This window comes from Cherax quadricarinatus, chromosome 74, assembly GCF_038502225.1.
Source record: "Cherax quadricarinatus isolate ZL_2023a chromosome 74, ASM3850222v1, whole genome shotgun sequence".
Taxonomy (NCBI): Eukaryota; Metazoa; Arthropoda; class Malacostraca; order Decapoda; family Parastacidae; genus Cherax; species Cherax quadricarinatus.
Window position 1 is genome coordinate 6,564,940 of NC_091365.1, and position 25,920 is coordinate 6,590,859.

Genomic DNA, 25,920 nt, shown 5'->3' on the forward strand with positions numbered 1-25,920 from the left:
ATAGTGTTTTATATGGTAGATTCGTAAGCCAGTGGATGTTATGTTAATCAAGGGGAAGCGCTAAACCCGGAGGATTATACAGCGCCTGGGGGGGGGATGTGGAAGGCATTCAGGCTTAATTCGGGGAACTGGAGCACAGATCCAATTCCCTAAATCAAGAGCCCCTCACCAACATCAAGGAACCTTCCTTGAGGGGTAAGCCAGTGGAAGGCTTCGAACAAATTACCAAAGTACCACGTATTAAGTCATCATATAAAACAAGTCATGGTGTCTGAATTTATTGAATTATGGTAGATCAAATCCACTATTATTACTACTGCTCATAAGAATAATAATAACAAAGCGCTAAACCCAAAAGTGTTGTGTCCATAAAGTAGGGTTGTCATAAAGAACATTGTAGAACAGTTGTAGTTGTATATTTCGCAATCAAAGCTTAAATAAAAGCTTGCTAGCTTACACCTGTGTCAAGAGAAAGCTCCCCCCCTTTTTTTTTCAAGAAAAAATAAAATGCCACCGCCACCTTTTCCTGGGCTCTGATTAACTAAAGTTTTAAACCGGATACTTAGTGTATATGTGACGAAGTTCTTAGTAATGTCACGTCGACTTTACTTCAAGTCACTTAATCATTCTCTGGGAGATATTTTACCAGCCATTTCGTACTAAGTAGTAAGCAAAAGATATATATTTTTTCTAGACAGGTATATATATTACTGGCTACTTTATAAAACCTGTTTAATTAATGAATAGTTATAGTTTCTTGGTTTTGAGTAGTACAATTACGATTACATACCGGATCTCTTAAGTTGATTTTTATTTAATCATAATGTCTGGCAGTGATTAGATATTACTTTATTCGATTTTAGAACATATATAATACGTTTACTAATTTAATCTGTGTCATGGTAAAAATTATGACATTTTTCACACTTCTCCATCCTGTTTTACATACCACAACTCGTATAAATTTTTCACTCATGAAATATAACCATAGCAATTCCTTAGCAACTACAAAATTAAAAATAGCATCTGAGATTACGTAATTATATCTATATTATAGGCGTAAAAGTTTCATATGTAATATAGAAAATTCATAGTGTTTATTATTATGTTTGGATGAGGTGGATGAGTGTCAACATGGCAGACGAGGCCAGGAGGAGGGAGCTTCGTAGAAAAAGGATTCTAGAGAACGCTGAGGAGAGGAAAAGAAAGATCTTTGGTGTCAGCATCAATGCTAAGGACACTGCAGGTAAGCATGAGGTTTAAAATAAGTGAATCATCTCTTGCACCAGAAGTTACGTAATGAATTAAGTCATCCTGATACGGGGGTTCTTTTCTTATCGCTAAGGTTATTATGTCGTATGACCCGAATGGGTTTAGTGCATTTTTTCAGTTTAATAATAAATTACGTTACATGTAAGCGAGGTGGGCACCAACTATGCATAAGACGGGGAGGCTACAAAGGAAATATATCATTGAGTAAGTTTTTAATTAGGTTCCAAGACAAGTTCACATTTTTACATCTTACTTCATTAGTAATCTGTTTGTAAATTAACCAAAGATTATCCAGTAAATTCACACACTGTGGCTTATTTCTCTTGGCCTTGTTGCATTATCTTAAGATTTTATTCAGATTTTTAACCTCGGAGGGTTAGCCACCCAGGATAACCCAAGAAAATTAGTGCGTCATTGAGGACTGTCTGTCTCATTTCCATTGTGGTCCTTCAGTCTTGTCCCCCAGGATGCAACCCACACCAGTCGACTAACATCCAGGAACCTACTTGCTTGCTAGGTGAATAGGGACAATAGGTGTAAGGCAACACCCAGTGTTTCCACTCTTGTAATAAAGTTGGTAGAATTACCGACAATATGTAAAGTAAAAGGACACAAGTGCAACTAATGTGACATTTATTGTGGCAACGTTTCGCTCTCCAGGAGCTTTATCAAACGTTGCCACAATAAATGTCACATTAGTTGCACTTGTGTCCTTTTACTTTACGTTTCCACTCTTGCCGGGGATCAAACCACAGACACTATGTAAGGCGAGTGTGTTGCCTATCAGGCATTATTTTTCTCTATGTCATGCCTTTTGTAAAGATGTGATTAATAAAATTTTTTTTTTTTTTTATTATCACACCGGCCGAGTCCCACCAAGGCAGGGTGGCCCGAAAAAGAAAAACTTTCACCATCATTCACTCCATCACTGTCTTGCCAGAAGGGTGCTTTACACTACAGTTTTTAAACTGCAACATTAACACCCCTCCTTCAGAGTGCAGGCACTGTACTTCCCATCTCCAGGACTCAAGTCCGGCCTGCCGGTTTCCCTGAATCCCTTCATAAATGTTACTTTGCTCACACTCCAACAGCACGTCAAGTATTAAAAACCATTTGTCTCCATTCACTCCTATCAAACACGCTCACGCATGCCTGCTGGAAGTCCAAGCCCCTCGCACACAAAACCTCCTTTACCCCCTCCCTCCAACCCTTCCTAGGCCGACCCCTACCCCGCCTTCCTTCCACTACAGACTGATACACTCTTGAAGTCATTCTGTTTCGCTCCATTCTCTCTACATGTCCGAACCACCTCAACAACCCTTCCTCAGCCCTCTGGACAACAGTTTTGGTAATCCCGCACCTCCTCCTAACTTCCAAACTACGAATTCTCTGCATTATATTCACACCACACATTGCCCTCAGACATGACATCTCCACTGCCTCCAGCCTTCTCCTCGCTGCAACATTCATCACCCACGCTTCACACCCATATAAGAGCGTTGGTAAAACTATACTCTCATACATTCCCCTCTTTGCCTCCAAGGACAAAGTTCTTTGTCTCCACAGACTCCTAAGTGCACCACTCACTCTTTTTCCCTCATCAATTCTATGATTCACCTCATCTTTCATAGACCCATCCGCTGACACGTCCACTCCCAAATATCTGAATACGTTCACCTCCTCCATACTCTCTCCCTCCAATCTGATATTCAATCTTTCATCACCTAATCTTTTTGTTATCCTCATAACCTTACTCTTTCCTGTATTCACCTTTAATTTTCTTCTTTTGCACACCCTACCAAATTCATCCACCAATCTCTGCAACTTCTCTTCAGAATCTCCCAAGAGCACAGTGTCATCAGCAAAGAGCAGCTGTGACAACTCCCACTTTGTGTGTGATTCTTTATCTTTTAACTCCACGCCTCTTGCCAAGACCCTCGCATTTACTTCTCTTACAACCCCATCTATAAATATATTAAACAACCACGGTGACATCACACATCCTTGTCTAAGGCCTACTTTTACTGGGAAAAAATTTCCCTCTTTCCTACATACTCTAACTTGAGCCTCACTATCCTCGTAAAAACTCTTCACTGCTTTCAGTAACCTACCTCCTACACCATACACTTGCAACATCTGCCACATTGCCCCCCTATCCACCCTGTCATACGCCTTTTCCAAATCCATAAATGCCACAAAGACCTCTTTAGCCTTATCTAAATACTGTTCACTTATATGTTTCACTGTAAACACCTGGTCCACACACCCCCTACCTTTCCTAAAGCCTCCTTGTTCATCTGCTATCCTATTCTCCGTCTTACTCTTAATTCTTTCAATTATAACTCTACCATACACTTTACCAGGTACACTCAACAGACTTATCCCCCTATAATTTTTGCACTCTCTTTTATCCCCTTTGCCTTTATACAAAGGAACTATGCATGCTCTCTGCCAATAAAATATATAAAATATATAAAATATATAAAAAAAATCAAACTAAAAGTATCTGGATATTAAAATTAATTGAAGATTCTCTTGAATGAAGAGAAAGGCAAATGATGTTATTTTTTTTTTTTAGTACTAAAAAATATTATTATTCTTGCTCTTTTAGTTTCACTTCAGAAGCAGGTACTGTGTAGAGGTCTGTAGGGAAAGAAACTGCTAGGAATTTTGTATGTAATCTCTCAGCAAGTGGGGTGTCTTAATGCTTGTAAAAGGCTTTTTATCCAAGGAAGTGGAGTTACCCTCCTTTCCTCAGATTCAACTAGGTTGATTCCCTTTCCTCAGGTGCTGTATGATCCCTGTGGGTTTAGCTGTTTTCCAGAAACATATTGATGTGTACTGTACAAGTTTTAAAACACATGATATGTGTAGCAGACATTCACAAATATTTGCTGTGTCAAAACCTATAGTAGTGATGCCCTATGTAACATTCTCTTATATCACATTTTTTGTTAAATTTATACAAATATATTAATTTGTTGAAATATATTATTTTATCTATTTTTATAATGTACATTACTGTATAATATTTTTTAGCAAACTTGTAATGAATACATACAATACAAATTCATGTTAAAGTTTTAAGTCCTTTCAGTTAAATTTAATGTCAAATATAATACTGTAATTTAGGCCCTATGTAAATTTGGTATTATTGAAATAATTTCTACTTATGATTAAAAATAGTATTTAAAATAATTTGTGTTTTATGAAAATTTATATTTTTAATTATGTACCTGTATCTTTATATGATTGTTTCATTGCAGAACCAGTTGAAAATGCAATACCAACAATAAACAATGTCTTAGCATCTGATCCTCAGAAAAAAGATGAACCAGACTTTACAAGTAAAACTTTTAGTAATTCTACAATCAGTAGTGATTTAGGCAGTACATCATCAAGTAACAGCAGAAACAGAAGAGAATGCACAAATATAAATCAGTCAAGATTTGCCAATTTTACTAGAATTCAGAATGGTACAGTACCTGATTTATCTGAACAGCCAAACCACTTCAGTAGGTTAATGACAACTAATGGTGGCATTAGTTCTAATTCTGTACAGAATGGGAGAATCCAAGAAGACGTCCAACCTGTTGACTCAGTTGAGAGACAGAATTCCTCCATGGTACTTATTGTACTTGCCTTATCAGTGTGCTTTCTCTTGTCCAGCAATTTTGGTTACATTGTGTCAAATAGCATATCAATCCCATTTATGCTGTGGGAGGCTTCGCACCTATGGTGCCAAAGGAATGCCATTCAAGCCAGAGCTAGAAGTGGAGCTGGTCTCTTTGGAATTGCTCTTATGTTGTGTGGTGTCCAGCAAACTACAGTTACTATATATGCACATTTAATTACCATTGTTAAGTGTTTCTTAGAAGATTTTGCTTTGTATATTTTAACTGTTGTTTTCTGGTGCACTGTGATTGGGCTACCTGGTGTACTACAATCAGAGCCTTTGGAATCCCCCATCCCAACCCTGATGAATAATGATGTTACTGATGATGCAGACATATATTCTATGGAAGAATTTTAGCACTACAAGGTCATTGACCATCCTCTGTGCCAATGTCAGTACATATTCCTGCTTTCTATTTTTTATTTAATATTTACATACTATTATCATACTGCTAAATATCAACAGACCTTTAAAGTTCCATAAATTATTGTTCTAAGGTATAGGTCAAATGCTAAGTATTGCAGTTTGACTTATAACATTATTAAGAACTGTAAAAAAACTTCATCAAACTGCAAAGTTAGCTTTAACTCAGGAAACTTCTTACAGTATATTAAAAATATTTAAGTCCTAAATTTTATCGCTTTCATAAAACAAATACGTATCTGAATTAATAAAGGGATTTCATTAAAATGCTCGCCTCTCATTCTGCTCTATTTGACTGATATTATCTATATATTTATGCTGTCCCAGAACAATGCTTAGTGTATCTAAGTACACAGCAACTTAATAACTCTTGCATGAATTTTAAATTTTCTTAAAAACTTAACTAAAGGAACAATAATTTACAGAATCCTTACACATTCAAGGTCTCAGTGGCTCCCTGATTTGTACTTATGATTGGAAATCTTGATTGAAAGTGGATGGGTGTTATGACATTGAAAGATTCTGTAAATCACTATATAAACCTTGGTAATTGACACTGACAAATTGATTTAAAATGACATGAGCAAACATTAAGACATATTTATTAGAAAATATTTCGGTCCCAGGACTAAAACATTTTCTAACATGTCCTAGTGTTTGCTCAGGTTTTTTTTAATCAATTAAATCACTATATATATAAATAGATCCTTTCAGTTTTTCAAAACTCAAAATAATATATAATTTTCATTACTGTGATAACTGTTCCTGTGTGTTAAACACAGGGTTCACTGGTAAACTTAAAAGCTGGACAAATTCCTGCTAAGACATTTGGGCCATATAACTTTTTCAGCTTAACTAAGCTTGGGCAACATAAAGTTTTGACTTGTTGGAATTGCCATGTCACTTTCAAAGTTATACTCAAATATTTGCACCTACGTTCAGTTCTTAATAAAACTGAATATTAAAATACTATATGAAGCTAAAACAGCCTAAGGTTAAAAATAATAATTTCATGCAGTACTTTATTTAGTACTGATCTGACTTTAGCTTAGTTATGGACAAGCTGCATTAACATCATTTATGCTTAGGCCTTAATATTGAGTGTCAATCTCATGATTGTGGCTCATTTCTGAATGTTAGCACGAAGCTTTGCAAATTTACCTAGAACTGAGAGAGTCTATAATACATCAGTTACCTAATACACAATGTTTTCATTTTTTATACTTCTTATTCACAAAGGATTTAAAATAAAAGACTGCAAATCTAGATTACTAGAGGTTTTATATTTCACATGGCTTCTTACAAAAGATACTCATTATTTTTTCATGTATGTACTTCAGTAAATTTTTTAGTATATATTAACTGTTCTTTACTGACATGCAAACTCAGGCAGCTGGAAACTTGTATTCCACAAGATGACCTGATGCTATAAGAGGTTTCTTGATCCACTCTGCTCAGGAAGGTCTCATCCAGCAGTGGGTTAATAAAGGATGAAATGTAATTACATATGTAAATAACATTGTACAGTAAACCCTTGCTTGTTTTGTTTATTTACCATTTGAGGTTTAAATTTTTGCTATAAAAGCACAGCATATAGGAATATTTAGGAAAAATGTGGAACCTCTTACAACAGTTTTGCTATTTGCCCAAATGTTGTGCATATAAACTGCAATAAAAATACATGAAAATTATTTTTTCAATAGCCTAATGTAAGCACCATGTCTACTACATTACTACCAACAGCTTTTCCTTTACAATATCCTTTCTACCAATATCTTCCTCTCAGCAATTCCACCTCTTTTTCTCTAATATTCTTGCACTGTCCTGCACAATAGAGATCTCACCAGTTTCATCTCAGATGTCTTCACTAATTCCCTGACATACGTACTTTGCCTGCCCCTGACAGTATAAGCCTCATCTGCAGACTGACTTTGATTTCTTAATCAACAATTATTCCCTCAAGGGAAGTTTCTTTATGCTGATGAGGGGCTCTTGAACTAAGTAATTAGATATGTGCTCCAATTCTTTGAGTCAAGCCTGAATTTCAGCCTTCCAGTTACCTGGGTGTTATATGACCTGTGTGTTTAGCAACTCTCCAATGATTTTTTTTTTTTTTTTTTTTTTTTTCCCCAACAAGTCGGCCGTCTCCCACCGAGGCAGGGTGACCCAAAAAAGAAAGAAAATCCCCAAAAAGAAAATACTTTCATCATCATTCAACACTTTCACCACACTCGCACATTATCACTGTTTTTGCAGAGGTGCTCAGAATACAACAGTCTAGAAGCATACACATATAAAAATACACAACATATCCCTCCAAACTGCCAATATCCCAAACCCCTCCTTTAAAGTGCAGGCATTGTACTTCCCATTTCCAGGACTCAAGTCCGACTATATGAAAATAACCGGTTTCCCTGAATCCCTTCACTAAATATTACCCTGCTCACACTCCAACAGATCGTCAGGTTCCAAGCACCATTCGTCTCCATTCACTCCTATCTAACACGCTCACGCACGCTTGCTGGAAGTCCAAGCCCCTTGCCCACAAAACCTCCTTTACCCCCTCTCTCCAACCCTTTCGAGGACGACCCCTACCCCGCCTTCCTTCCCCTATAGATTTATATGCTTTCCATGTCATTCTACTTTGATCCATTCTCTCTAAATGACCAAACCACCTCAACAACCCCTCTTCTGCCCTCTGACTAATACTTTTATTAACTCCACACCTTCTCCTAATTTCCACACTCCGAATTTTCTGCATAATATTTACACCACACATTGCCCTTAAACAGGACATCTCCACTGCCTCCAACCGTCTCCTCGCTGCTGCATTTACCACCCAAGCTTCACACCCATATAAGAGTGTTGGTACTACTATACTTTCATACATTCCCTTCTTTGCCTCCATAGATAACGTTTTTTGACTCCACATATACCTCAACGCACCACTCACCTTTTTTCCCTCATCAATTCTATGATTAACCTCATCCTTCATAAATCCATCTGCCGACACGTCAACTCCCAAGTATCTGAAAACATTCACTTCTTCCATACTCCTCCCCAATTTGATATCCAATTTTTCTTTATCTAAATCATTTGACACCCTCATCACCTTACTCTTTTCTATGTTCACTTTCAACTTTCTACCTTTACACACATTCCCAAACTCATCCACTAACCTTTGCAATTTTTCTTTAGAATCTCCCATAAGCACAGTATCATCAGCAAAAAGTAACTGTGTCAATTCCCATTTTGAATTTGATTCCCCAAAATTTAATCCCACCCCTCTCCCGAACACCCTAGCATTTACTTCCTTTACAACCCCATCTATAAATATATTAAACAACCATGGTGACATTACACATCCCTGTCTAAGACCTACTTTTACCGGGAAGTAGTCTCCCTCTCTTCTACACACCCTAACCTGAGCCTCGCTATCCTCATAAAAACTCTTTACAGCATTTAATAACTTACCACCTATTCCATATACTTGCAACATCTGCCACATTGCTCCTCTATCCACTCTATCATATGCCTTTTCTAAATCCATAAATGCAATAAAAACTTCCCTACCTTTATCTAAATACTGTTCACATATATGCTTCAATGTAAACACTTGATCTACACATCCCCTACCCACTCTGAAACCTCCTTGCTCATCCGCAATCCTACATTCTGTCTTACCTCTAATTCTTTCAATTATAACCCTACTGTACACTTTTCCTGGTATACTCAGTAAGCTTATTCCTCTATAATTTTTACAGTCTCTTTTGTCCCCTTTCCCTTTATATAAAGGGACTATACATGCTCTCCGCCAATCCCTAGGTACCTTCCCCTCTTTCATACATTTATTAAACAAAAGTACCAACCACTCCAACACTATATCCCCCCCTGCTTTTAACATTTCTGTCATGATCCCATCAGTTCCAGCTGCTTTACCCCCTTTCATTTTACGTAATGCCTCACGTACCTCCCCCACACTTACATTCTGCTCTTCTTCACTCCTAAAAGATGGTATACCTCCCTGACCAGTGCATGAAATTACTGCCTCTGTTTCTTCCTTAACATTTAAAAGTTCCTCAAAATGAAATTATTATTATTAAAACTAAGTGCTAAACTACCAGGATCATGCAGTAATGAATGTAATAATAATTAATCAACACTGATTTGCTACATCATCTGAACCTCATCCTTTCATTTCTGCTATCCCCTCAAGGAAAACACTAATAATGATGAAGTGCCCTCAATTCTAGGAAGTCATTTCGCTGCCTGACCACGGTAGAGTACGGTTGTGCTCTGCACCCCTCTGCTGTTTGTAGGCGAGCTCCCTTGTCAGTTACCTGGCTGCAGCGGTGTGAAGTGGTGCTGTCACGCCTCTGTTAACAACATAGGTGCACTGTGAGTGTCAAGACGGCGGTGAGACGCAGGATAAATACTGTAGGCATTGAGCTACTTCAAGGAACGATAACGCCTAGTTCTGCGCAAGTCTTATTGCCAAAGATCATCTGGGAGACATATGGCATACAAGATAGTGACTTGTATGGTGTAGCATTAAACGGAAGCCAAAGAATATTCGTCAAACTGCTATCAGCTACGGTTTATGAATCGTTAGTCACCAGGTTTCAGGACGTAAGTCTTAGCGTCACACCAGCTGTTTCACGGCATTATACGTGGATCAAGTTACGCAACGTTCCCTTTGAGGCGGATATAAGGAAAGTTTTTGAGACATATGGGACGGTGCATTATGCTCAACATGGTATGTGGGCGGCAGGTGCCTATGCTGGTTATCCAGAGGGTTCTTTCAACCTCAAAATGACGTTGAGGCACCCAATACTGTCATATGTGTATCTACAAGATATCAGGACGCAGGTAATGGTAATGTACCCAGGACAACGACATACATGCCGCCTATGTGGTGAGTATGATCACATAGCGGCGACCTGTGACAAGCGAAGACGTGTGCCTGGACCTGTGGTGGATGTCGCAGCCCCTGCTTCAAAGGTGGCAGGTGAAAACAAACATCGGATGGAGGGCGTGGTGCTTTGTGGAGCGAGATAGTGGATCGGGCACACAGGACTGGTGGTGAGTTGGAGTCCCTCCCCCAGCTGCCTGATCAGGTATTGTCTCCTGTGGATAAGGAGGAGCAGCAATTACAGGAGAAGGTTCTCGAGATTGAGGAAGAATTGGTGGAGGTGTTGAAGACTTTGTCACCACCAGAGAGGGACATTACATCTGGGCGTGGTGTCATCGGAGAGCCGTCGCTTCCAGAAAGTCGGAGACATGATAATTTGGGATGTGATGGTGGTTTGGAGTCGTCCCTTGAATCATTAAACCATTCTCAGGTAGAGGTGGAGGTTCATCAAGAGGCAACATCTGATCAAGATATGTGTAACACGACGGTCACGAGAAAGAGGGCGGCTACGTCAGATTCTGATGACGTCCTTACGCCTGCACAAAGGCCTGGGAAACAGACTGAGGTGAAGTGTGAAGGTAGTGGTGTAGGTGGTGGTAGCCATGATAGGAGGCACCGGAAGAAGGGGGGAGGGAAAGAGAGCACTCTGAAGGTGTCAAACTTAAATTCAAGCTCTGGAGTTGTAAAGAGTGATGAGAGGAAGCAAGGGTGGAAACTTTAATAGGCCTTAGGTGTATGTCTGCAAATGTTAATGGGTTATGTAGCGGTATGAAGAGAGATTGGTTTCGTAATTTCCTGAACAAATCTAGAGTGGATGTTGTGTTCCTGCAGGAGCACAATTTTAAAGAGGGTAGGGTGTCGGAGGTGGCAGGATTTCGAGTAGTTACCTGCCATCTCCCCGTCTAAAAGGTGGTGTGGGAATTTTAATAAGGGAGACGAGCTCGTTTGTTTTGCAGAGAAGCGAGGGAGGAGGGGGAGGGAGGGTGTTGCGTGTGGATGGGTGGTGGATGGGTAAGCGTGTGTCTTTTGTGAGTGTGTATGCGCCGGCAGAAAATAACATCAAGGTAAAGAATGATTTTGTGTGTGAGGATCTTGTGTTTTTCTTAAGTGCACTGCCAAAGGTAGCAATTGTTGGTGGGGATTGGAATAGTGTAATCAGGGTGGCTGATGTGGACCCAAAAGGGGCTGGATATATGTCTGTGGCTCTTAGGGATTTATTAAGGGATGTTAGGTTACGTGATGCCTTCGGGGGGGGGCGGTGTGGGAGACTGAATATACGTTTGTTAGGAGTGGATATGCTGCGAGACTAGATAGAGTGTACCTTTCTCAGGGAGTGGATGTGAAATCTTTCAGTACTGTGGAGGCTACAATGTCAGATCATAGGGCAGTGGTGGTGGAGGTTGGGTGGGGGACGCTCGTGGACATATATAGAAGTTATTGGAAATTAAATATAAGTGTATTAGGTGATGAGGAGGGGTTGGAGGGGTTTTCAGTCCTATGGAGGGAGCTTAGTGTGGAAGAACAGGGAGTGGATGACATTGTGACATGGTGGGATAGTGTTTCAAAGGAAAGGATTAGAAAGTATTATGTGAGAGAAGGAAAACGTATTAATAATTTAAAATATGGACTGGCTAACTATTTAGAGGATAAGTTAAGAGGTTGCTATGGGCGGGGGGTAGGTGGGAATAATTTTCCTATGGATGAAATAGCTGAAATAAAGGGGAGGTTGAGGGTGTTGCAAAATGAAAGGTTTCAAGCTGTAAGGGTGCAGGCAGGGGTGGAAGAGGTGCTTTGGGGCGACAAGCCGTCAGATTGTGTTTTGCGGCATCAAAAGCAAAGGCAGGCGGTGACAGCTATCCCATGTTTAGAGGTAACGGAGATGGTTGGGAATTATAGAGCAGGGCAGGAGATACGAACCACGAAGGGGATGTGTGCGTATGCGGAGGCTTGGTACGAGAAGTACTGGAACAGTGGGGGGGTGGGTGATGTGGCGTTGGACAAGGTGTGTACGTATGTGACGTGTGATTTAGGAAATAGTGATAGAAAGGCTTTAGGTGGGACTATTACGGCAGAGGAAATAGAGAATGCGTTAAGGGGAATGAGGAAGGGGAAAGTGCCGGGTATTGACGGTCTCCCAGTAGAATTTTATTTACAACATTGGACGTTAATAAGGGGATTTATAGTTAGGTTATTTAATCGTATGAAGGAGAAGGGTACGTTGGGGGAGAAGCAGGTAACAGCAGTTGTAGCGTTGGTCCCGAAGGTCAAGGGGCAGCCCACCCTTCGGGAGTACCGAGCCATATCACTGCTGTGTGCAGACTATAAGGTGTTCGCAAAAATTTTAGGTAATAGGTTCAAATGTGTTGTGGGAAGGGTCGTGTCAAAATCTCAGTTTGGGTTGCCGGGAAGGTCGATGATTGAAGGACATGGGATACTGAGAAGTTTTGTGGAAGCTAAGGGTGGGGGTGAAGGGGCAGCTTTGTTGGCTCTAGACTGGCAGGGAGCATATGATAGAGTGGAAAGGGGAGCTTTGCAGGTTATACTTAGGAGACAGGGTTTTGGGGAGGAAATAGTCGAGTGGGTAAATACGCTATACAAGGGGGCGAAAATGAGGATACAGATTAATGGGTGTATGGGAAGGGATATTGCAATGGGTAGAGGCCTTAGACAGGGATGCCCCATGTCCCAAATATTGTTTGCGTGTTTCCAGGACCCCTTTTATAGAATGGTTGACCGCAGCTTATGTACGCCATGTGAGGGAAGTGTGGGGCGTGGGAGGGCCTGGCCGGGTTTAATTGGATACGTTGACGACACCACTGTGCTCATTCGTGAAGGGATGCCAATGGGAGTGTTGGACGAGGTTGTGCAATTATTTGGAAGTTCCACGGGTATGCAGGTAAATAGTGCGAAGTCAAGGTGCATGGGGTTGGGTTCTTGGGTGGGGTGTGTGGGGGGGAGATGTAATGTTGTTAAAGAATGGGCGATGTCTTTAAAGATTTGTGGTATTATTTATAAGGATGACATGGTTGCGGCGCGGGAGGAAAACTCGGATAGGTTACTGGAAAGGATCGTGGGGCGTCTAGGTGTTCTGAGACCCCAGCACCTAACTCTTATACAGCGAGTGATAGTCGTAAACATTTTATTGCATAGTAAGATTTGGCATGTTGCAGCTGTGTTCCCAATTACAGGGACAGCGATTGCGGGAATTCTAAGACGGGTGTACAAATTTTTGTGGGGTTCACGTTGTGATTGGTTATGGAGGGAAGTTGTAATGTTACCTGTAAGTCAGGGTGGGTTGGGGTTGATGGATTTGAGACGGAGGGCTAAATGTGTGTTTATTAAATGGGAAGTGTTGCGTGAGGGTGTGAACGCAGGGCAGTTGGGAATGATACACAACAGGCTAGGTGTGTGGTATCGAGGAATGGAGTTGAGGGAATGTGAATTCGTTTTGAGGGCTGTGATGTTGGTTAAGGAACTGACAAAGGTTCGTATAAGGGTTTTGTGTAGGTTACTTGTAGGTAGGTGCGTTATCCCAGTTGAGGGTTTGTTCCCCATGTATGCATGGAAGAGTATTTGGTTTAGATTTAGTAAAATGAAGTTAAACCCTCGGACACGTGAGGTGATGTTTCGTTTCCTGCATGGGATCCTGCCGTCTGGTGCGATACTACGAAACAGACAGGTTGTAGAGGGTGGGGGGTGTGGTATCTGTGGAGGGGATGAGACTGCGTTCCATGTAGTTTACTTTTGTGAAGGGCTAGAGGAGGTTAGTTGGTACAGAGGGTGGGGGGCCATGGGGTGTCGGTTCTGCGTGCTTTAAGTCTAGATACGGGTGGGTTAGACGAGGGTGTCATAAGAGCTTTAGATTATATCATGGTAGATTATATATATATGTCGTGGGTGATGAGGGGGAGAGGGGATAGTGAGGAGAGAAGAAAGGTTCTTGCGGTAACGTTCTATCGTACGATGTGTCGTAACAGAGATTTGTATGGGAGGAGGTGGGATCAGGCTTTCTCAGAGGGGTATAGAATGCTAACGTTAGGGATTTTCGTAAATCTGTGATTGATAATGAGTGAGTGAAGGGGTTTTCATAGGTTGGAGGGAGTCAGGGGGTCACAACAGGCTCGCCTCCTTTGGAGGGGGGGTCGTGAGAGTGTTGTGAATGTGGGTTTGGAAAGGTTTCCTGGTTTTCATTGAGACTTTATGGCAGCCAAGTGTGGATGTAGAGCTCAAGGTCTCATTATGTTAGATACACACTTTTCAGAATGTAGGTATAATATAGTAGATTTTTTATGTATAATTTGATGTGTATCAGTCTTGTATGACACGATTCTTGAGTAGTAAGTTATTTGCGATATGAAGTGTGTTTTAGTTTGTATGTATGTTACGTGCTGAGTTTATGCACGATGAGATATACTTAGATACTGTTTTGCTTTGTGCATACAGTGATTTTGATTAATGTGATTTTGTGAAACTTTTTGTGTGTGTGTGTGTGTGTGTGTGTGTGTGTGTGTGTGTGTGTGTGGGTGTGGGTGTGTGGGTGTGGGTGTGTGGGTGTGGGTGTGGGTGTGTGTGTGGGTGTGGGTGTGTGTGGGTGTGTGTATATATATATATCCCTTTCTATTGTATTGAGCCTTTGTCATGGGTCAGACGTTATGTAATACTTTATATATGTATGACTCGATTCTTTTTAAAGTTTATAATTATGGTCTTTACCCTGATACCGGTTTGGTGTCAATGCTAAGTTCTTGAAGTTAAGTTTTAGTCTGTATGGTATACAGACATATCTGGACGTTTTTTTTTTTTTCGTATGTTGGTGTATGTAAAGCTGTATTGTTAGGGATACATATGTAGATGTTCTAGTAAGATTATGATGTTAGGTTTTGGTTTTTTATTAATGTGAAGGATGGGATTAAACTGACATAACTTTTGTATATTTTATGTTCAAGTGTATTGAGCCTTTGTCAGATGTCATGTTATATGTACAAGTTATATATATGCAAGGTTTTGCATTAATGAATGTGTATATATGTCAATTCATGACCCTGTGACAGTATTTTTTTTAGTTATGTTCTTGCCGTAAGTTCTTGTTGTATGTTTGGCAGCAATATCTTGCGTGCATATAGGTGCAATCCGTTTGTCAGTTAATTTGATTGAGATCCATACTGTTTCTTTATTTTTATGTTAAACTGTATTAGTTTTAAATAAAATATAAAAAAAAAAAAATTCTAGGAATTGGACACTGTCACCTCTTATATCAAATCTGATCATTTCTTAATACCCAGGCATTGTATGACCCCTATGAGTTTAGTACTTTTCCATGATTATAATAACTTATTACACAGTGCTGAATGACCCTTACAGTTTTGGTGTTTTCCATGAATGTAAATTATATTAGTCATGGGTGTGACAACCCATACGGGTCCCATAGACATGAAAATAATTAACACCCTTCCTGTGCAGCAATGAACGACCTGCACAAGTTTAGCACTTTCCACGAATGTAATACGCCTTTTCTTTGTCATTTGTTGGCTAAGCATTAAACAACTTTTCAAAGCAGTTTTATTCAATTTAATTTTTTCTGGTGATGCAGACATGGTCTCAGATCGAGCTGCGGAGGCATTGACCCCGAAACCCCCTCCGGGTAAACTCCAAGTAATGACCATATGTGCTTAATGCTATTTTGTAAATGTAGTAATAATAATAATAATCTTCAGGCCTGATTACCTTCTGTTCTTCAGGCACTGTATGATACAATAGAGTTATATAATACTGATGAGACATTTTTAAATGTACAATTCAACATGAACATTGAATAATACAAGAACTCTGTTTTCTTTTTAGGAATACAAAGTTTGTGAAATAATTAATATATAATGAAAACTATATATATATTTTATACTATATATAAATAATCATCAATGTGAAAAATCACCCTCGTTGAACTTGAATTTGGAATTTGCATGCAGGGAGTTGTGTAACCTCTGCTGTGACCACACATGTAACACCAAGGTTAGCTAGGCATCCACGTACAAGTCCACAAGTGAAGGCTAGATACTGGAAAGTAAAAACCAAAAAGATGAGAAAATGCATGCTTCAAACCTCCATCTCATCAACTAAGAATTCAATATTCATTAGTTTTAGTTTGTTTAGTTTTTAAATGATCCTAGTTTTCCAAGTGTTTTTATGTTTGATTTTATTTCATTTAATTTTAAGTACCATAATTGTTTGGATCCTCTGATTAGAATAATGATTAAATTGTTAGCTCTTTTAGTAATTAGTTATAGCATATACATATATATATATATGTATACTCTTTTTTTAGTCTTGTTTTTAGAGTATATTACCAGTCTAATGTTTAATATCCCTAATTATCAAAAAACAGTAACTCAAAGTATAATAAATACTGTGCATTAATTTTAAATTAGTGTTCATATAGGTTGTCACAATTCCTGACACCAGTGCAAATGTTATGCCTGAACTTACTCGTGGTGCATACTGAAGATACTGCTTTCCAGCAGCCATACGAGAGAGAAAGCGAAACCTGTTGTCATGGAGGACGTACACACCCTGGTGATTTGTTCGTAAATTATCAATCTGCTTCTTATAAACTGTTACCCAAAGGTCCTTGCAAATGTATTTCATGATATCCAATTCATCTTTGTACCTCCCTGATTCTCTGGTTAATCTGTTGAAAGAAAATAAGCACCATGATTTAAGATGTAGTTGTACTTTTACTCTCTTCAACTTTATAAAGGTTTCACACATCTCAATAAACTTGAACAGTTTCTTGCTTATGGAACATGTTCCTTTTCATCTTTACTGCTCAAGAGAATACAAGCTAAGGCTCTCTTTCTAGCTCTCACACCCTTAATGTATCTCCAGCCTACTTTCTGTCCAAAAACTTCACTTTTTTCTGTTTATAGACAGAATTTCCATAGTTCATGCTCTTAAGAATTAACAATACACTATCTCTTCCTCTCCATTATGTAAGGTCTCACCGCATCCATTATACCCCTACAATACATATGGAAACTTGTGAGGGGGGTCACTTGGATTTGAGGCAATCACTGATTTCACAACCGATTTAAATAATAATGCCTAAATCCCCTGATGAATGTTACTGTTAACACCACAGGGAGTATGTTACCCCCAAACCCTGAAATTTCGGTCTTATAGCTTACATAGTTTAAGACAGGCATAAAATTTAAAATGTTTAATACTACTACTACTACTACTTCTACTACTACTAATAATAATTTTTTTTAACCCACTGGCTGACTCCCACCAAAGGAACATTTTCACCATCATTCACACTATCACTGTCTTGCCAAAGACATACAGATATAACAGTATTATTATTAGCCTTGATGGGAGATTTGGGTCTAGTATGTACACAAATTTCTGCAGTTCAGGAGCATTACTGCTGCTGCACAGAATTATAGACTTAAACATTTCAGCATATTATTTCTCCACTCCAGTTTCATTCCAGAAGCCTTTGTCCTTTTATTGCATTTCTCAACTACCTAGTAAGAGAATCCCACTACAGCTCTGTTGTTTTACAGACTTGCTTAACATAATAATAAATACACTGTATTAAGAAGCACAAAGAAATAAAGGTAAGAATATACTGAACGTAAGCAGAAGTTAATAAGATTTACCTGTCACATATTCACCATATAGGAAGAAAATACCAGCAAACTACTGAACTGCAAAACATTTAAGTTTAATATCTTTATTATGCACTCCATACCCATCCTGTGGGCAGTAGTCAAAAGATTACAGAGGTACATAATGGGTCCAGGGACTGGGCCTCAAAGTTTTGATAGCTGAGCAAGTTACAAGGTAATGAACTCCAGGTAGATCTGATCACAATCATGGCAAGTTACAAAGGTAATGAACCATCTGCATTCCTATACATGGTTACAATCATGAACAAATTACAAAGTAATGAGCCACAGACACGTCCACACCCAGTCACAATTGTAATGAGTTATAAATACAGATATTAAGTGGGTCATGCACCCACACAAAGGCACGCACACACACACATGCACAAGCATGCACACACGTGGTAATGCTTTATTTACAGTGAGCAAAGTCAGGGTATTTCTCCAGATTGGTCTGTAATATACCACTGGATAAAATACTTTCCCATTTCTCGAACATTTATGAGTGAGTTGTCTAAATTCATTAATTTTATCGCACTCCAGTACATAAAGACGCAGGGTGCGACAATAGTCCTTCTGGCTGGTATTTTACACAAATGACATGCTTGCCTGCAGTACCTCCCTGGATGGTTGCTCTCAAACATACTACAAAACAAATGCATCAGAAATAAAAAGAATTGTAAACACTACAATCTATATGGTATGCCCTAAATGGAAAATATTTAAATACGTACCTCATTCCAAAGCAAAAAAATATAAATTAATGGGAGGTTTTGGAATGAGAGGTTTTTAAAGAAGCCATCATATTATAGGGTAATATAGTTCATTAGATGATGATACTGATACATAAGAATTAATTATGGTTTACATGAAAATTACAATGTTTTATTAGCTGATGCATACTTCGTACCTTTCAACAAGTCTATAGCCAGTGGCGAAACCCATATGTTCCAGTTTTGAGATGGCTTCATCCTAAGGAAAAAAAAAAAAAAAAAGAGGAAAAAATAAGCAACAGTTTATTTGCTAAATTATATTAGTCATTACATGAGTTCTGAGAAAAAATAATCATAAACATCCTTTTTTTTTTTTTTTGCATGCTGCTCAGTTGGCAATGCCACTCCCCCATACAATAAGTGTCCACGGTTTGATCCCCTAGATGGGTGGAAAAGTTGGGCACGTTTCCTTACACCTGTTGTCCCCATTTTTATATCTTCACCTAGTATGTTGGTACTTGGTTGTTAGAAGACTGGAGTGAGTCACATCCTGTGGGACAAGAATGAAGGACCACATTGGAAATAAGACAGACAGTCATCGATAATGTTATGACTTTGAGTAATCCTGGATGGCTAACCCTCCCCCAGGTTAAAAATCTAAAATCTTATTATATCTTATCTTATATCATCACTGAAGACAAAATGTAAGTTTACTAGATCAGAGCAGAAAGGACAGAATAAGTGGCAGGGTGGGAAATGATGATGGAAAAGGAAGAGAAAGTAAGGAAACAGACAGATAAAATAATAAAATGTCATGGACTACCATCACAACAATGGGCTAGGTAAAAATTATTCAGGTACTGGTACACATAAGTACAGTCACATAAATTATCATACATAGCAGCATATGTGTAGATTACCCAGGATAACTCAAGAAAGCCAGATAAAGTAACTATTTCCACGGGCTGCAATCTGATCATTGTCATTATTGTACTTAGGATGAAGTGCTTAACCAATATGGGTCGTACAGTACCTGAGGAATTAAAGGCAATTAAATTTAATTCAAAGAGGGGAAGAGGAGCTCCAATTCCTTGGATCAACAGCCTATGACCAGTTACCAGGCACCTCCCTGGGACTAAACACTATAGCCTCTATACAATGACCGCCTCCGCCATAGAAATAATATACTCACTTCCGACATCTTTTCACCACCCTGGAAGGCATAGGACACAGCTTCCATGTGAATAAAATCGAAGATAGCTTCCTCAGCCATGACACCAGCTCGACCTCCCGTCTCCGCCTACCTCACTAATATTTTCCGCTATCACACCTACTGCTTGTTATAGATGCATGGAGAAAAGCAAAAAAATATATAACGTAAATGTGTTTAAGTAAAGTATAGGTATAATTCAAGGGAAATGGCTTAATTTTACATATTATTAAAGAGTAACAGTTGTTACTGTTGTTGTTGGGTGTAAAGATACATTACGGTCTCTTGGAGTTCATTATCTTCGTAACTTGTTATCTATCAAAACTTTGGGGCTCAGTCCTGGACCCATTATGTACCTCTGTAATCTTTTGACTACCACCCACAGGATCGGTATGGGGTGCATAATAAAGATATTAAACTAACTAAAGGTCTCTGGGCCGCCCCCAGGTAGAGAGAGATTACAAGAATAAGTAAGCAAGTTTATTCAGGTATACACAAATACAGTTACCTAGATCATCATACATAGCAGCATATGTGTAGAGAACCTAGGATAACTGGAGAGAGTTCCGGGGGTCAACGCCCCTGCGGCCCGGTCTGTGACCAGGCCTCCTGGTGGATCAGAGCCTGATCAACCAGGCTGTTACTGCTGGCTGCACGCAAACAAACGTACGAGCCACAACCCGGCTGGCCAGGTACTGACTTTAGGTGCTTGTCCAGTGCCAGCTTGAAGACTGCCAGGGATCTATTGGTAATCCCCCTTATGTATGCTGGGAAGCAGTTGAACAGTCTCGGGCCCCTGACACTTATTGTATTGTTTCTTAACGTGCTAGTGACACCCCTGCTTTTCAGTGGGGGGATGTTGCATCGTCTGCCAATTATTTTGCTTCCGTTGTGAGTGATTTTTGTGTGCAAGTTCGGTACTAGTCCCTCTAGGATTTTCCAGGTGTATATAATTATGTATTTCTCCCGCCTGCGTTCCAGGGAATACAGGTTTAGGAACCTCAAGCGCTCCCAGTAATTGAGGTGTTTTATCTCCGTTATGCGCGCCGTGAAGGTTCTCTGTACATTTTCTAGGTCAGCAATTTCACCTGCCTTGAAAGGTGCTGTTAGTGTGCAGCAATATTCCAGCCTAGATAGAACAAGTGACCTGAAGAGTGTCATCATGGGCTTGGCATCCCTAGTTTAACCCAAAAAAGTCAAACTAAGTGACTTATTTCCATTCAATTCTCTATAAGGATTACAATGCTGAGTTTACAGAATTTGGTTATTGTGTGGTTTACATGTAGTAAAATAATGATTACAGAGTGTACCACTAGAACACCTAGCATGGCTAGGCATTTCGGGCAGACTTAGTTTAATTCTTAATTTTAAAGTACTATTACAAATTATGAGGTAAGTTGGTATTATGGCTAAGTGACTAAATACTAGTTTGTGATTTTAGCAATGTGAATGCTTTTGTTTTGGCACAGTACATAATTTCAGTATTGGAGTATCACAGGATTCATTGTTTTAAGATTGAGATTAATATTTATGTTTATGGTTAAATGGGTGAGTGAGTGTAAGTGTGAACCACCAGGTGATATTCGTGTAGTTAGTTGACGGGGTGTATCAGGGAGATAAGATGTTTTCTAATGGTAGTTTTGAAGGTGATGAATGTGTCTGCAGTTCTAGAGTTCTCAGGTAGGGTGTTCCAGATTATAGGGCCTTTGACATACATTGAATTTTTGTAAAGGTTTAGTCGGACACGGGGAATGTTGTAGAGATGTTTGTGTCTGGTGTTATGCCTGTGGGTTCTGTCACAACTATCAAGAAAGCGTTTTAGGTCAAGATTGATATTGGAGTTTAAGGTCCTGTAGATGTAGATTGCACAGTAGTAAGTGTGGATGTACTGAACAGGGAGTAAGTTTAGATCTATGAAGAGTGTGGGAGTGTGTTGCCAGGGATGGGATTTGGTGATTATTCTTACTGCAGCTTTTTGTTGGGTTATTATTGGCTTTAGGTGTGTTGCTGCAGTTGATCCCCAAGCACAAATAGCATAGGTGAGGTATGGATAAATAAGTGAGTGGTATAGTGTGAGAAGGGTATTTTGCGACACGTAGTATCGTATCTTGGAGAGGATCCCAACCGTTTTGGATACTTTTTTGATTATGTGTTGGATATGGGTGCTGAAATTCAGGTTGTTGTCAAGGTATAGGCCTAGGAATTTGCCCTCATTATGTCTGGTAATTAGAGTGTTGTCGATCTTAATGTTAATTTGTGCATCTCCTGCTCTGCTACCAAACATAATATAGTAGGTTTTGTCAGTGTTAAGCGTAAGTTTATTGGCTGTCATCCAAGTCGATATTTTGATCAGCTCCTCGTTAACAATGGTGTTGAGGGTGGCAAGATTAGGGTGAGAGATGACATAAGTCGTGTCGTCAGCAAAGAGAATGGGTTTCAGGTGTTGGGATACGTTTGGAAGATCATTGATGTATATGAGGAAGAGCAGGGGACCAAGGACACTTCCCTGCGGAACTCCAGTATCAAGTGGCCGTGTTGTTGATGCTGTGTCTTTAATGGTGACATACTGATACCTATTAGTAAGGTAAGATTTGAAATAAGCAAGCGCATGGCCTCTTATACCGTAATGGTCAACTTTGTGAAGTAGGATGTCGTGGTCTACTGTGTCAAAAGCTTTTCTTAGGTCAATAAAAATTCCTAGTGGATATTCCTTATTTTCCAATGCTGTGTAAAGCAGATCTAGCATTTTTATGATTGCATCATTAGTGCTTTTATTTTTCCTGAATCCAAATTGGCAGTGGTTGAGTATGTTTTGTGCCGTTATAAATGAATATAGTCTCCTGTGCACGAGTTTCTCAAAGATTTTGGATAGCAATGGTAAGTTTGATATTGGCCTATAGTTGTTTAAGTCTGTAGGGTCACCACCTTAATGTATTGGTGTAACCCTTGCCATCTTGAGTAGTTTCGGGAAGGTGCTAGTTTCTAGTGACTTGTTAAAAAGTAATGAAATAGCATGCGAAAGGACATGGGCCGCTCGCTTGTACAGTAATGGTGGGACATGAGACAGATTCCCTGAGTTATTTTTAAGTGACTTTATAATTGGGGTCCTTTTACCTTATTATTATAATATGAAGGCTATAATATCTTATTATTATTCTATAATGAAGATAATATCTTATTATCATACTAAAAAGACTATCTACTACACGAGGGTCATTAAGACTTATCTACAATACGAGGGTCATTACTAGGAATAAGGAATAACGTGTGTTAGCTAAAAAATAAAAACTCATTCCCCTCCTTTTCTGTAGCTACATTCATCAGACACCTTTTGGTTCTCTTCTTGAACTGGTTCATGCTATGACTGGCTTTGACATGTGCAGGCAGTCTGTTCCATTCCTTTATTGCTGTACAATAAAAGGTGTTTCAAGCCTGGCCATGATGACACTCTTCAGGTCACTTGTTCTATCTAGGCTGGAATATTGCTGCACACTAACAGCACCTTTCAAGGCAGGTGAAATTGCTGACCTAGAAAATGTACAGAGAACCTTCACGGCGCGCATAACGGAGATAAAACACCTCAATTACTGGGAGCACTTGAGGTTCCTGAACCTGTATTCCCTGGAACGCAGGCGGGAGAGATACATGATTATATACACCTGGAAAATCCTAGAGGGACTAGTACCGAACTTGCACACGAAAATCACTCCTACTAGACTGGAGAATACACTAGACCTCATCTTCACTAACAATGATGATCTGATAAGAAATGTCACCATATCAAAAACAATATACTCAGATCACAACATAATTGAGGTTCAGACATGTATGCGTGGAGCCCCAGACCGACAAAATGAGACTAGTCACGAGGGAGCATTCACCAAATTCAACTTCAATAACAAAAACATAAAGTGGGACCAAGTAAACCAAGTCCTAACCGATGTAAGCTGGGAAGATATACTAAGCAACACAGACCCAAACTTATGCCTAGAACAGATTAACTCGGTGGCACTCGATGTATGCACAAGGCTTATTCCTCTAAGAAAAAGGAGGAGTAGATGTAAAATAGAAAGAGACAGGCGCTCCCTTTACAGGCGACGGAAAAGAATAACAGAGCGGCTAAAAGAGGTCAATATATCTGAAATGCGCAGGGAGACACTGGTCAGAGAAATAGCAAGCATCGAACTTAAGCTAAAAGAATCCTTTAGGAGTCAGGAATCGCGGGAAGAACTAAAAGCCATAAATGAAATCGAAAGAAACCCAAAGTATTTCTTCTCCTATGCCAAATCAAAATCGAGAACAACGTCCAGTATTGGGCCCCTACTTAAACAAGATGGGTCCTACACAGATGACAACAAGGAAATGAGTGAGCTACTCAAGTCCCAATATGACTCAGTTTTTAGCAAGCCGCTAACCAGACTGAGAGTCGAAGATCAAAATGAATTTTTTATGAGAGAGCCAAAAAATTTGATTAACACAAGCCTATCCGATGTTATCCTGACGCCAAATGACTTCGAACAGGCGATAAATGACATGCCCATGCACTCTGCCCCAGGGCCAGACTCATGGAACTCTGTGTTCATCAAGAACTGCAAGAAGCCCCTATCACGAGCCTTTTCCATCCTATGGAGAGGGAGCATGGACACGGGGGTCGTCCCTCAGTTACTAAAAACAACAGACATAGCCCCACTCCACAAAGGGGGCAGTAAAGCAACAGCAAAGAACTACAGACCAATAGCACTAACATCCCATATCATAAAAATCTTTGAAAGGGTCCTAAGAAGCAAGATCACCACCCATCTAGAAACCCATCAGTTACACAACCCAGGGCAACATGGGTTTAGAACAGGTCGCTCCTGTCTGTCTCAACTACTGGATCACTACAACAAGGTCCTAAATGCACTAGAAGACAAAAAGAATGCAGATGTAATATATACAGACTTTGCAAAAGCCTTCGACAAGTGTGACCATGGCGTAATAGCGCACAAAATGCGCGCTAAAGGAATAACAGGAAAAGTCGGTCGATGGATCTATAATTTCCTCACTAACAGAACACAGAGAGTAGTCGTCAACAGAGTAAAGTCCGAGGCAGCTACGGTGAAAAGCTCTGTTCCACAAGGCACAGTACTAGCTCCCATCTTGTTCCTCATCCTCATATCCGACATAGACAAGGATGTCAGCCACAGCACCGTGTCTTCCTTTGCAGATGACACCCGAATCTGCATGACAGTGTCTTCCATTGCAGACACTGCAAGGCTCCAGGCGGACATCAACCAAATCTTTCAGTGCGCTGCAGAAAACAATATGAAGTTCAACAATGAGAAATTTCAATTACTCAGATATGGTAAACATGAGGAAATTAAATCTTCATCAGAGTACAAAACAAATTCTGGCCACAAAATAGAGCGAAACACCAACGTCAAAGACCTGGGAGTGATTATGTCGGAGGATCTCACCTTCAAGGACCATAACATTGTATCAATCGCATCTGCTAGAAAAATGACAGGATGGATAATGAGAACCTTCAAAACTAGGGAGGCCAAGCCCATGATGACACTCTTCAGGTCACTTGTTCTATCTAGGCTGGAATATTGCTGCACTCTAACAGCACCTTTCAAGGCAGGTGAAATTGCCGACCTAGAAAATGTACAGAGAACTTTCACGGCGCGCATAACGGAGATAAAACACCTCAATTACTGGGAGCGCTTGAGGTTTCTAAACCTGTATTCCCTGGAACGCAGGAGGGAGAGATACATGATTATATACACCTGGAAAATCCTAGAGGGACTAGTACCGAACTTGCACACGAAAATCACTCACTACGAAAGCAAAAGACTTGGCAGACGATGCACCATCCCCCCAATGAAAAGCAGGGGTGTCACTAGCACGTTAAGAGACCATACAATAAGTGTCAGGGGCCCGAGACTGTTCAACTGCCTCCCAGCACACATAAGGGGGATTACCAACAGACCCCTGGCAGTCTTCAAGCTGGCACTGGACAAGCACCTAAAGTCAGTTCCTGATCAGCCGGGCTGTGGCTCGTACGT

General features: G+C 39.8%; 2 protein-coding genes across 4 annotated transcripts; one reads left to right on the top strand and one right to left on the bottom strand.

The window, feature by feature from the left end:
* Window positions 1-1,118: 1,118 nt before the first annotated feature.
* On the top strand, window positions 1,119-7,059 carry LOC128700197 (uncharacterized). Of its 2 annotated transcripts, none has more exons than XM_053793248.1 (2): window positions 1,119-1,246; window positions 4,539-7,059. In XM_053793248.1, exons 1-2 carry the CDS (start codon window positions 1,123-1,125, stop codon window positions 5,303-5,305), a joined length of 891 nt encoding a protein of 296 aa, XP_053649223.1. In that variant the 5' UTR covers window positions 1,119-1,122; the 3' UTR covers window positions 5,306-7,059. The 2 variants fall into 2 exon arrangements, with proteins under 2 accessions (XP_053649223.1, XP_053649224.1); XM_053793249.2 differs by lacking the exon at window positions 1,119-1,246 and adding an exon at window positions 1,289-1,476.
* An 8,769-nt stretch (window positions 7,060-15,828) lies between these two features.
* Window positions 15,829-20,110, bottom strand: Trs33 (trafficking protein particle complex subunit Trs33). Of its 2 annotated transcripts, XM_053793247.2 has the most exons (5): window positions 19,856-19,977; window positions 19,138-19,213; window positions 18,861-18,922; window positions 16,767-16,968; window positions 15,829-16,337 (listed from the first exon to the last, which is right to left on the bottom strand). In XM_053793247.2, the coding sequence occupies exons 2-5, from the start codon at window positions 19,150-19,152 to the stop codon at window positions 16,212-16,214; spliced, it is 405 nt and encodes a 134-aa protein (XP_053649222.1). In that variant the 5' UTR covers window positions 19,153-19,213; window positions 19,856-19,977; the 3' UTR covers window positions 15,829-16,211. The 2 variants fall into 2 exon arrangements, with proteins under 2 accessions (XP_053649222.1, XP_053649221.1); XM_053793246.2 differs by lacking the exon at window positions 19,138-19,213 and having other exon boundaries at window positions 19,856-20,110.
* Between the last annotated feature and the right edge of the window lie 5,810 nt (window positions 20,111-25,920).